The sequence below is a fragment of the Ictidomys tridecemlineatus genome, chromosome 1 (assembly GCF_052094955.1).
Source record: "Ictidomys tridecemlineatus isolate mIctTri1 chromosome 1, mIctTri1.hap1, whole genome shotgun sequence".
Classification (NCBI taxonomy): Eukaryota; Metazoa; Chordata; class Mammalia; order Rodentia; family Sciuridae; genus Ictidomys; species Ictidomys tridecemlineatus.
Genome location: NC_135477.1, coordinates 88,745,117 through 88,757,671, shown reverse-complemented (window position 1 = coordinate 88,757,671; position 12,555 = coordinate 88,745,117). Strand labels below are relative to the sequence as shown.

Genomic DNA, 12,555 nt, shown 5'->3' with positions numbered 1-12,555 from the left:
GGTCCAGAATAAAGTAAAAGAGCTGGGGGAGAATGAGCACTGAGCACAATACTTTCAAAGAAAGTAAGTCACTTTTTTTGGGTGGGGGGGGCGCTGATTGGGGATTGAACTCAGGGCCACTCAACCACTGAGCCACATCCCCAGCCTTATTTTACATTTTATTTAGAGACAGGGTCTCACTAAGTTGCTTAGCACCTTGCTTTTGCCAAGGCTGGCTTTGAACTTGCGATCCTCCTGCCTCAGCCTCCCAAGCTATTGGGATTAGAAGCATACGCCACGGTACCCAGCATAATAGTCACTTTTAATCTAAGAATATTATCATTTTATATATAATAGAATATGGTCACAGAGCATTTTCTTATGTAAAACATCAATTTTAATGAGTCTTTATTGTCATTATTCTGGATCATATGCCTAACTCCATATTCCTACACATATTAAAAGAATATCTGCTGAATAATCTAAGTAAATGAAAAAGAACAAATTTAAAGCATCTAAACAAATTTCATTATTAGAGAAGAAAATAATATTTACCTAAAATTCTTTGAAGATGCAAAAAATTATTAATAACTTTTATTAATGTGAACATGAAAATTCATAAATAAGTTTTCAAATTTCATGGAAAAGAAAATCAAAGTCATGTTCCAAAAGAATGCAAATTATTTAGTATGTATTAATCACTCCTATATTAAATCATTCTAACTCTTTTACCAGTTATAAGAAGAGAAAAATTTTAGGATTCCCCTAATAATTTCCTGTGAAGCATTTATTTATTGTTGGTGGACCCATTTATGGTATCTTCTCCTTTGGCCCCGAACCATTATCCAATTCTTTCTAATAGTTTACTACAGAAATCAGTCCTTTAAAAAAAAAGATAATTAAGAAATAATCTGAGAGAAAACAGAAGAAATCTATTTGTGTAAAATGAGGGTTGAATTGTTTCCTTATCTATGAAGATGTTCAAGAGGCATATATTGTTTCGTACTTAAAACTTGGATTATAAAATGACACTATGGAAGAAATACAGACATTTGGGGTACTCTATATAATAATGATAACTCATTCCAATTATGCAAAACTTAGTAACAAGAAAATTCTCAGTATTGCTTTTCTTTCCATTAAAACATATACCACAGAGCCACAATTGGCTGGAGCTGGAAAGAGAAACAGCCTTATAAAACCCAAGAATTCTAGAACCAAAATACTGTGCACAGGTAACTTTTCAAGGGCATTAACTGTTTATGAAGAATATGACCCCTAGTGGTTATAAACTATGCTACATACCCCCAAAAGATTTTTTGTGTGTGTTATTAAATAGCCAATTTTGAGCAATTATGGAAGAAAAAAAAGAAGAAATCAGTTGTTTTTCTTGGATCTCAATTTCTATCATTGTAAGAGAAATGTCTGACATTCAAATACTAAAGCCACCTCAGATTATACTATAACTTATATTATTCCCATTTCTTCTTCTTCATAAATGATACAGAAAATCACTTCATCTATACTCCTTGTTTCACAGGTAAAGAATATGAGATCCTAGCTGGACGTGGTGATGCACGCCTGAAATCCCATGACTGAGCAGGAGGATCATGAGTTCAAAGCCAGCTTCAGCAATGGTGAGGCACTAAGCAACTCAGTGAGACTCTGTCTCTAATTAAAATACAAAATAGGGCTGGGGATATGGCTCAGTGGTCAAGTGCCCCTGAGTTCAATCCCTGGTGTCCCCTGGTCCCCCCTACTCCCCCAGGTTAGCTTAAAGATTTGGACAGCACCAACAGACAGTACACATATAAAATGAGGTAGCTGATAACTTCTTTAACTATGAGGTTAAAAAAAAATCAACCAAAATATCAGAGTGTGTAACATAATTCCAAGATCAATTCTTTTATTTGAGAAACAGTAATATTTTTGAATGCCTGGCATATGGATATGGGCACAGCTCTACAACTATTTCTTTCATGGGTTGGGTCCTGAAAAATGAAGTACCTGGAAAATGGGGGCGAAGGGAATTCCAGGATGGAGTTTGGAGCACTGCACTTAGTCCATTACACAGCAGCCAAGGATGAACGCTTCCACCATGCTGACTCTCCAGATCAGCTGTTGTACCTATTCCCCCTCCACACACACACACTACTGCTAGTTAAAATTCTCTCCACGCTTCCCAGAGCAGACTCATGGTGGGCATCTTCCACCCTTGGCCCTCTTCTCACTCCATGCACTTTCCAGGCTTCACTTACTTTAGGAAGTTGATACTTCCCAGTCTAGAAATCCAGCCCATGTGCTCCTTACTTGTATATCCAAAAGCTTACCAAATACTTAGACTTTAATGTCCCACTAGTATTTTACACTCCCCATATAAAAGGTTGAAACTACTTGATCTCCAAACCTGCTTTTCTTATACCCTCCCTTCCTGAAAGTCCCATTATCTAAACACTTGGAGGGCATCCGTTTTCCACTACTTACAAGCCCTAGCTGAATTAATAATCATTACCTGCTCACTTTCCTACTGACTATATTTAGTTCAGGTCAACATCATTACTAACTAGCTGCCTAGCCCATCTCCCAGCCTTGGTTTTTCCAAGTACTAGAACCCTGCTCCCCAAATCCCAAATCTATTTCAGAATAATCCTTCTAAAACTCAAATCAGATCAACTCAGTTACTCTCCTCCTCAAGACTCTTCTATGGCTCACCACCTCTTTATGGAGACAATTCAAACTTCTTAACAAGGTTTCCTAGTCAATAAGACTCTCAGGACAGAACTGCACTTACATGTTCACTCTCAACTCCCCACCCTCAACCACCAACACCCCACATTTTTCTTTGCCCCAATCTATACATCAACTTCCTTTTCCATCCATTCTGAGCTATTTGTAAGTCCCTAAATTTGTCATGTTACATCCTGTAACTAAATATGAACTGATATGCTCACTGTCTGGTACCTACTTACTCTCTTATCCTTATTCCTTTATTTAGATAATTACAATAATGGAGAGATATCATTTTAACTCAGCTGAGATAATACTTCAACAGGATAATACTTCAACAGACTGCATAGCTTGGTACAGTGGCACATGCCCTGTAATCAGGAGGCTGAGGTGGGAGGATGGCTTGGGCCCAGGAGTTCAAGGCCAGCCTGGGCAGTGCTATGAGATTTCATTTTAAAAAACAGCAAAAAAAAAAAAATGGACTTAATTACTTAGGAAGACCTCCAAAACTTGGCTAGGTGCTCCTCTGTTCCCTTTCCTATGTGACAGCCATTAAGTCACGGGATGGTGGTGCCCATTCATTCGTTTCTCTTCCCAGACTCACTTAACCAGCCCTCAAAATTAAGGAAGCTAATTACTTGTAAAACACAAGAAAATCCTAAACCAGAACCTGAATATCAAAGGGTAAAACGTGAGTCAAGAAGATCAAAAAGGAAAACTAATTGTAATTGTGCCTCATAACTTGCATTTATTGTTTCATTTCATCCTCACACCAACCCCATAAAAGTAGCTATTCCCATTTCTTCTTTCATTCAGTAAATATCTGAATGCCTATCACATGCTAATCACTGCCTATCACTGCTCCAGATGTGAGGAATCCAAGCTGAAAGCATAGAGGTGACCAAGGCCCTGCTTTCGGGCAGCTTGGAGTGCAAGTGAGGGCACTGAACCTGAGCGGCTATAAGCTCCTGTCTCAGGTCACACAGCTGTTAAGTGAAGCATCAGAATTTCAACCTGAGCTGCATGGTTTTAAAGCAAAGCTCTTGCTCTCCTCGTTTAATTCCAATGCTAAAAGACAGGTCCTCCCTGGAGGGGTTTATCAAGCTGGGTACCCAGAATACATGCTCTACAAGGCATATAAACTGGCTTATGTTCAGGTCCCAGAGTGACCAAAACAGACAGAAAGTTACCCAAGAAAAGAGAGACTTGCATAATCCCAAAGACAGGGAGTCAAGAGACAGATTCTGTAGAGTAGGCAGCAGGATCTGAGCTGGTCTTGGAATAAGAGAAAATGAAGTATTGGGTTAAGACGCACAGCCAATGACAAGGGGGGTGAAGGAATGGATGGCTGGGGACGTATCTGAGGAAAGTCAACAGTACAGTTTGACTAGAGATGAAAATATGGTTCCAGGAGTTGTGAAACGTCACCACTAGTCCTTTTTCTCACCACCACCACAATCTCATTCCCAGCCCCAGATTCACATCAAAAATCTACACAATGTTAGTTAATATAGAAACTACATATGAAATGGACTGAAAGAAGGGGGCAGGGTATGAGAGTGACCTATAAAAAATGTTCTGAAGGTATCCCAGGAAGTGACCCAAAAAAAGGGGGAAAAAAATAAAAATGTGCTGGGCTGTAGCTCAGTGGTAGAGTGCTTTCCTGGCACACACGAGGACCTGGGTTTGATCCTCAGTACCACATAAAGATAAATAAGTAAAATAAAGGCATTGTGTCCATCTACAAATAAAAAAATATATATATTTTTTTAAAAAAGGTAATAGAAGCATTGACAAAAGCAGTACAGCACTAAAACAAATCACAAAAAGTGCTTTGGTAAGTATTCAATATTTCTGTTTTGAAGAAGCAAATGCATAATGGTGGGATATTGTTATATTGTGTGCATGTGTGAATATGTAACAACAAATCCCATCATTATGTATAACTATAATGCAACAATAAAAATGTGGATAAAGAAAAAAAGAAGATATACAGGCTTCATTCAAAACAGAAATTGGAAAACATAAAAGATCAAAAATTTTAAAATTTGGTTGGCTCTCCAATTCATAAAAGCAGCCTTCAGCTAAAAGGTCTTAAAAATGGAGGTCGAATATCCTTATTCTAAATGGTTGGGACCAAGAGTGCTTCAGATTTCAGAATACCTGCAAATACATAATGAAATATCCTGGGGATGAAGCCAAATTTATACATGAAATTTATTTATTCTTTATACATATCTTATACACATAGCCTGAGGGTTATTTTATATAATTTTATAATGTGTCTGTCATGTGAGGTAAGATGTGGAATTTTCCACTTGGGGCATAATGTCAATGGTCAAAAGTTTCAAATTTTGGATTCTGGATTAGGGATGTTCAATCTGTATTCCTTTTTTTTTTTTTTCCTGGAAGTTGCAAACATGATTTTTCTAAAGTGTGTTCTGTGCATAACTATTTTTTTTAAATTTTTAGTACCAGGAATTGAATTCAGGGACACTCGGCCACTAAGCCACATCCCCAGCCTTATTTTGTATTTTATTTAGAGACAGGGACTCACTGAGTTGCTTAGCATCTCACTGTTGCTGAGGCTGGCTTTGAACTCAAGATCCTCCTGCCTCAGCCTCCTAAGCCACTGGGATTACAGGCACGTGCCACTGAGTCCAGCTCTGTGCCTAATTATTCATTGTAAAAAATAATACTCGAAGAGCAAACTTGCACAAGAACAACAAAACAACTTGAGGTTACACAAAATGGGAGAACAAGATCTTTGCATCAGGCTCACGAGAAAAATCACAGACACGAAGCTACACTTACTTTTTTAAACATGACTAGTGAGATGACTGCTGATGCTGTGAAAAGAGCCGCTATGATTATCATCATGATTCCAACAGGAATGTTTTGGTTGAGACCAGTAAGGGATGAAATCCAACCACTACAAAATAATCAAAAGCAAAGTGTAGTTAAGCAGATAAGTTAATGCAGACTTCTTAAAAATAATACCTAACCGACATTCAGCACTTATGAGGCAGGCAGTGTTCAACTTCTTTATATGTATTAGCTCATTAATTCTAAGGAGATCATAATCTCATAAGAGAGGTGCTATTTTTACTATTTTACAGATGAGAAACTGGGTCACAGAGGTACTCAGTGCCCAAGTTCTCACAGCTAATAAAGCATAATCTGAATTCAAAAGCAGATGAAACCCCTGAGCCCCAAGTGTTTACCACCACATTATTGCACTGTTTAAGCTTGTGAGTTCATAGCCATATTTTTAAATGCTCATTTTAAATTTTGCCGAATTATGGAAGGAAATATTTGCAAACCTCACATTTAACACAGGATTAGTTTCTAGAATATAAAAATAACTTTTATGGTTCAACAATACAAAAAAAATCTAGAAAATAGGCAAAACACATGGTGAGACAATTTACTAAGAGGACAGAAAGATGGCAAATAAACATATGAAAAGTTGTTCAATTTCTTTAGTCATTAGGGTAATGCAAATTCAAACCACAATGAGATATCACTACACATTCATCAGAATGGCTGATGTAACAGATAGTGGCAACACTGAATGAGGTGGAGGCTGAATCACACATAATTGTTGGTGAGATTATAAAATGGTACAGCCATTCTGGAAGACAGTTTATCAGTTTCTTTAAAAACAAAAACAAACGAAAAAAAACACATGCAACTTCTCTATGGCCCAACTGTTTATTGTGTCATCCCAGAGAAATGAAAACTTATATTCACACAAAAACCTGCTCATGAATGCTCACAGTGGCTTTATTCATAATAGCTTCAAACTGGAAACAATCCAGATGTTCTTCAGTTGGGGAATAGTTAAACAAATTGTGGTACATCCATACCACGGAATACTACTCAAGAATAAAAAGAAAGAACCTACTGATACACAGAACAACTTGGATAACTCTCCACAGGATTATTCAGAGTAAAAAAGCCAGCAGTTGCATGCTGTATAATTCCAATTAAGTAACCCTCATAAAATGATAGAATGATCAGAATGACAAACAGATTAGTGGTTGCTTGGGGTTAAGGAAGCAGTGGGAGCAGAAGAGCTATGCATGTGGCTATCAAAAAGTATTCATGCACAATTTGTTTAAAGAAGATAGAATGTGCTGTTTTATAAAATGGGAACATAATCTTCAAAGGGAATGGTTTGTCCAAATGCTACATCTCTTGGGACATGTTAAAACTGTGTTCCTTGCTATTTTTTTTATCTTATTTGTTTGCTTTGGCTGATCTGACTTTTCTGTGTAAACTATATTAGGATACAAAAATTATACACAAATATTAGATTTACAACTTAAAACTAATAAAGTAAATAAACTTACCAATTGCCCCAATTATGAAATCCTGCAGCCTGGAGCACATGTACAGCAAACTGACAAATATAGACGAAGAAGAATACAAAGAATCTGAAAGAACTGTCACTCCTTTGAAAAACAAAAGAGGGGGAAGGAGAGAAGAAAGAAGAAATGTCATTTTTCTCATTAATTTTGTATTCACATGCAGATTGTCATTCAAACCTTTAAAAAGTGGCAATAATCTTAGGCTTAAAATTAAAATAGTAATATTATAATAATTTATTTGAACATTTCATGTAAACATTCAATATCATTCCAATCTTACTTTGTTCTTTCAGTTCCTAACTGCACCAAAATCCATCTTGACAACTCAGCTTTCGTTTTTAAAACAAACTTCATAAGAATTATAATACACAATAAAGTATAAATATTTAAAATATTCAATTTAATAATATTGAAACTTATTTAATATATGCATATTAAAACATGTACATGCCTGAACTTTCCCCTATCAATACTGCGAGCATATCCCAAGTTTTCTGGATAATCCCTCCCTTTTTCTCCCCCTTACTTTACCAGAAGCTTTCTGTCATCATATTTTGCCTATTTCAGAACTCTATAAACATGAGATCATAGAGTATAACACTCCAGATTCATCTATGCTGTGGCATGTATCAGAAAGTCATTCCCTTTAGTTGCTTAATAATGTATAAATATGCCACAGTTTATTCATTCACTATCGATGGACATTTAGGTTGTTTGCAGATTTTTACTACTGCAAATAAAGTTATTATGAACATTTCTATATAAGAATTCATATGAACATACATTTCTTTTTCTCCTGGGTAATTACCTACAAGTGGAAAGGTAGAGACACAGAAGTGTTTGTTAAATTTCTAAGAAGAAATTGCAATCTGTTTTATCAAGGGGTTGTTCCATTTTACATTTCCGCTGGCAGGGTATGAGTATTCCAGCTCCACATCTTACTAATACTGGGTAATGTCAGTCTTTTTAATGCTAGACATTCTAATGTATGTATAGTAGTATCTTATTTGGTTTTGATTTTTCTAGCAAGTAATTCTGTTAAGCATCTTTGCCTGTCATCTGTGGATCTTCTTTGGTGAACTATTTATTAAAAATCTTTTTCTGATGTTTTAACTAAATTATTTTCCCCCTTATTCTTGCATTTTGAGAGTTTTTATAATATAGATTCTATATACACAAGTTCTTTATTATATATATGATTGGCAAATATTTTCTCCCAGCCATGGCTTTTCAATTTGATGTATGTATGTATGACAATTATCTGTGTTTTTAAAGGGAAGAGTATCTTAAAGAGCAGCTTTTGATAAGTTTTGCCTTTTCTGAATTCCACTCTACTTATTCATTATTTTATGGATCTTGATTTTCTTATTGTATCTAAAAAATCTGTGCAAAAGCCAAGGAAATAATTTTGTTCTCTTCTAGAAGTTTAACTTTTTCAGCTTTACATTATAGTCTATACTTTTATGAATCACTTTTTTTTTTTGCACAAGGTATTAATTGAAACTCTTTGTTTAACTTGGTACCAGAAATTGAATCCAGGGTTGCTTAACCACTAAGCCACATCCTCAGCCCTTTTTATAAAATTTATTATAAGACAGGGTCTCAATAAGTTGGTTAGGACCTTGCTAAGTAGCTGTGGCTGGTTTTGAACTTTGCTCCTCCTGCCTCAGCCTCCAGAGCCTCTGGGATACAGGCAGGTACCACTGCACCCAGCCAGCATCATTTCTTAATGATAACTTTTCTGTAATGCATTGTTTTTTTAATCTTTCTCAAAAATCATTGGTCTATGGTGGATTTATATTCATTTCTGGATGCTCTATTCTGTACCGTTTTTCTTTGTCTGTCTTTATGTCAACATTACACTATTTTGGTTACTGAAACAATCTAAGCTTCAAAGTCTTCAAATTAGGTAGTGTTAGTTTATTGGCTTCATGATTCCTTTTCAGAGTTGTTCTATCTATTTAAGGCTTTTACATGTTTTACATTTACCTTCTAGAATCACCATGTCTTACTTCCTGAAAAGAGCCTGCTGGAATCTGTTTATATTTTCTACATAGATGATCCTGGATCTATGAAAAAGATAGTTCTTTCTTTCTAATCTGAATACCTTTTATTTCGTTTTCTTGCCCAATTATACTGGCAAGAACTTGCAACACAATATTGAATAAAAGTGGTAATAATAAATGTCTGTTATGGTTTGGATATGTGATGTCCCCCAAAAGCTCATGGGTGAGACAATGCAAGAACAGTCACACAAAAACATGAGTGGATTATGAGCATTTGAAATTCTTCTGTTCCTTCTCCCAACCTATTTATTAATCATTTATTTCCATAGCATGAATTCATAGATATATATTTTATTCTTTAGATTAAAATAAAAAACTATCATTTATTTTGTTGTTCAAATTGTTCCAGCTTTAAGCCTTTCAAAATCTGTTTAGTATTTGATAATCTGTACTCATCTTGCATTTTCCCTGTTCCTGCTCCACAATGAGCCATTATTTGAAAGAACAAAAGAGCAATTTTAATGGTTTGATAATAATGTTTTTTATATTAGTCTTTTAAATCAAATGGTAATTGATAATTCTATCAGTAATATGTTAAGCAAAGTTAGTATTAATTAATGACATGTTGTTCAAGAAAATTGCCAATGAAAACAATATACAGCAAAACCCACAATATAAAACGCTATTTTTATTAATACCAAATAGAAACTCCATATGTACCTCATCTCTCTGGGAAACAAAATATCACTAACTTAATAATCAACTTTATTTATTTATTTGTTTATTTATTTATTACTGTTTTGAGGAAGTCACTTCTGAAACATTCCTATTTCCCTAATCTTTATCAGAGTATAAAAATATAACTTAATATTTTCTTAATTCTTATTAAATATTTTACTTTTATTATTTGTGTATCAAGAAACCAGAATAGCAAAATTACATAATACATATGCTGAAAAGGCTCTTGATTAATTTCTAAAGGCTTCACAATTATTTCAGTTACCCAAAAGCCATCTTTTCCTTCCAAATCTACAGATATATTCTAGAAGTTGAAACTGCTTCACTATAACTTTAGTTAAGAAATCTTTAATTTTTTTTTAGTTGTCAATGGATATTTATTTTATTTATTTATATGAAGTGCTGAGAATTGAACCCAGTGCCTCATACATGGTAGGCAAGTGCTCTACCACTGAGCTACAACAGCAGCCCAAAAAATCTTTTGAAGGATATCAGGTATGTTTTTTAAAAATTAAGAAGTCCTACTAAAAGAATATTTCTAAAATATCACTTCCAAATACAGATGGCTTCCCTTCCTCTTTGGTATATATAGTGAGTACACACAAATGTATAGTTAGTATGTGAAACTGATAAATTGGAACCCTCAAAAATCTTTTAACCCCATTTTGTCTACTTCTATTGTTCAAGAAGGCTACATAAGCAGCTTACTTCACAACAGCTAAGTGTGGAACCAACCTAGATGCCCTTCAATAGGTGAATGGATAAAGAAACTGTGGTATACATATACAATGGAATATTACTTAGCAATAAAAGAGAACAAAATCATGGCATTTGCAGGTAAATGGATGGAGTTGGAGAATATCATGATAAGCGAAGTAAGCCAATCCCCAAAAACAAAAGGCAAATGTTCTCTCTGATAAGTCGATGCTGATCCATAATGGCGGAGGAGAGGGCGGGAGCGGGGACACAGGAAGAACGGAGGAACTATGGGCAAAGGGAACGTAGGGGAAGGGAGGGGAAAGAAAAAGGGGCAGGAAAGATGGACATCATTACCTTAGGTACATGTATTATTGTACATGTGGTGTGACTCTACATTGTGCACACCAGAGAAATGAAAAGTTGTGTTCTATTTGTGTATAATGAATCAAAATGCATTCTGCTGTCATGTATAACTAATTACAACAAATTTAAAAAGAACAACAACAAAAAGAATAAATAAATAAAATTGTAGAACACTCAAAAAAGAAATAGAAGAAGACAACAGAGGTGAAAAGACATCCCACATGCATGAGTTAGCAGAATTAATACAGTTAAAATGGCCATATTACCAAAAGCAATCCAAAGATTCAATGCAATCCCTGTTAAATTACCAAGAATGTTCTTCACAGAATTAGAAAAAAAAACTGTCCTTAAGTTAATATGGAAGATTAAAAGGCTCAGAATAGCCAAAAAATGAAAAGAAAGAAGAAGCCTATATGAGTTTCTTCTTTTTAGTTCTGTGATACTGGAGATCAAACCCAAGGCGTCCACTAAACTATACCCCCACCCATAAATAATTTTTTCAACAGACTGTGTTTATGTTATTTGTCTAACAAACATCATTCCTAAAAAAGGAAACAGTAAAATTCATTCCATTGTACAGTGACCATGCTAATATAAATACTATCCCCAGCACCACAAAAAAATACTTCAAAGTTCTCTAAAATAGAAAACTGTGTTCCAGCACTTATTTAAATATATGGACTCATTTTCAAGAAGAACAAAATCTTCCTCTGATATGTACAAATTATTGAAAATGCAAAATCAGTCAAACTTTGAAAAAGTTGCCTCATTTTCTAGCTAGACAAGCAATCATTGAAAATATAACTCTTTATAAATCAAAATGATACCTAAAAAGTGAATCTGACTTTTGTGAAAAAAAAATCTGCAATGTGGGATTGCAATTCCCCAACAAATCTAAAATTTATTAAGGAATGACATGCAAAAACCTGACTTAGTCACACTGCTAAAAAGCATATTAACTACAATTCCCAATATACTGAACTCTGTACAATGTAGGAAACTCTGTAAAGTGTAGATTAACAAGCTAAAGCAATGCAATCATCACAGGAGCATAATTTTCATTCAAAATGCATTAGGGAAAGGTAGATCAAGGTGAGGAACTCTGAAAGAGTCTGTAGATCCCCCAGGAGGTGTTTATCTGAACCAGGATTAGAAAGGGACCAGAAGAAAAATCATTAGAAGGACTTCTCTACTGGCCTTCATCACCAAAAGCAATGGGTCTTACATACAGGAAGAGACTAGGAAGCCAACTGTTTAAATAAATAGCTTGTACTTAGTATTTTGTTGTTGTTGTTGTTGTTGTTGTTGCACCATAGGGATCCAACCCAGGGCCTTGCACGTGATAGGGAAGTGATCTACCACTGAGCTATACCCTCAGGCTCCTTTATCCATTTTAAATCACAAAGGGAAGAAAGTAAAGACACAGAACAACAATATAAATTGATTAAAGCTAAGGGCTTTAAATTGTAATCTGCCTCAGTTTACAATGAAGTATTTGTGGTAACCATGAATATTCATTCTTAATAAATACACCTAAATAATATATTTCCTGGTCTGAATGAATTAATGAATGAATAAAACCTCCCATTACTTACATCCTGGCTTTTTCAGGTCAAAGCCTATTAGAAAACTGAATTTTAAATAAACCAGTGGTTTTTGGTTTAATGTGT

General features: G+C 35.0%; 1 protein-coding gene across 2 annotated transcripts in view; it reads right to left on the bottom strand.

Moving 5' to 3' along the window:
• The window catches only part of Scamp1 (secretory carrier membrane protein 1), a 99,484-nt gene that overhangs the window by 9,725 nt on the left and 77,204 nt on the right, over window positions 1-12,555 (bottom strand). For both annotated transcript variants that reach the window (XM_021728879.3, XM_005328988.5), the window contains 2 exons: window positions 7,062-7,163; window positions 5,521-5,638 (listed from right to left, as the gene is read on the bottom strand). In XM_021728879.3, the coding sequence (XP_021584554.1) occupies window positions 5,521-5,638; window positions 7,062-7,163 (220 nt within the window). The remainder of the gene's footprint in view (window positions 1-5,520; window positions 5,639-7,061; window positions 7,164-12,555) is intronic.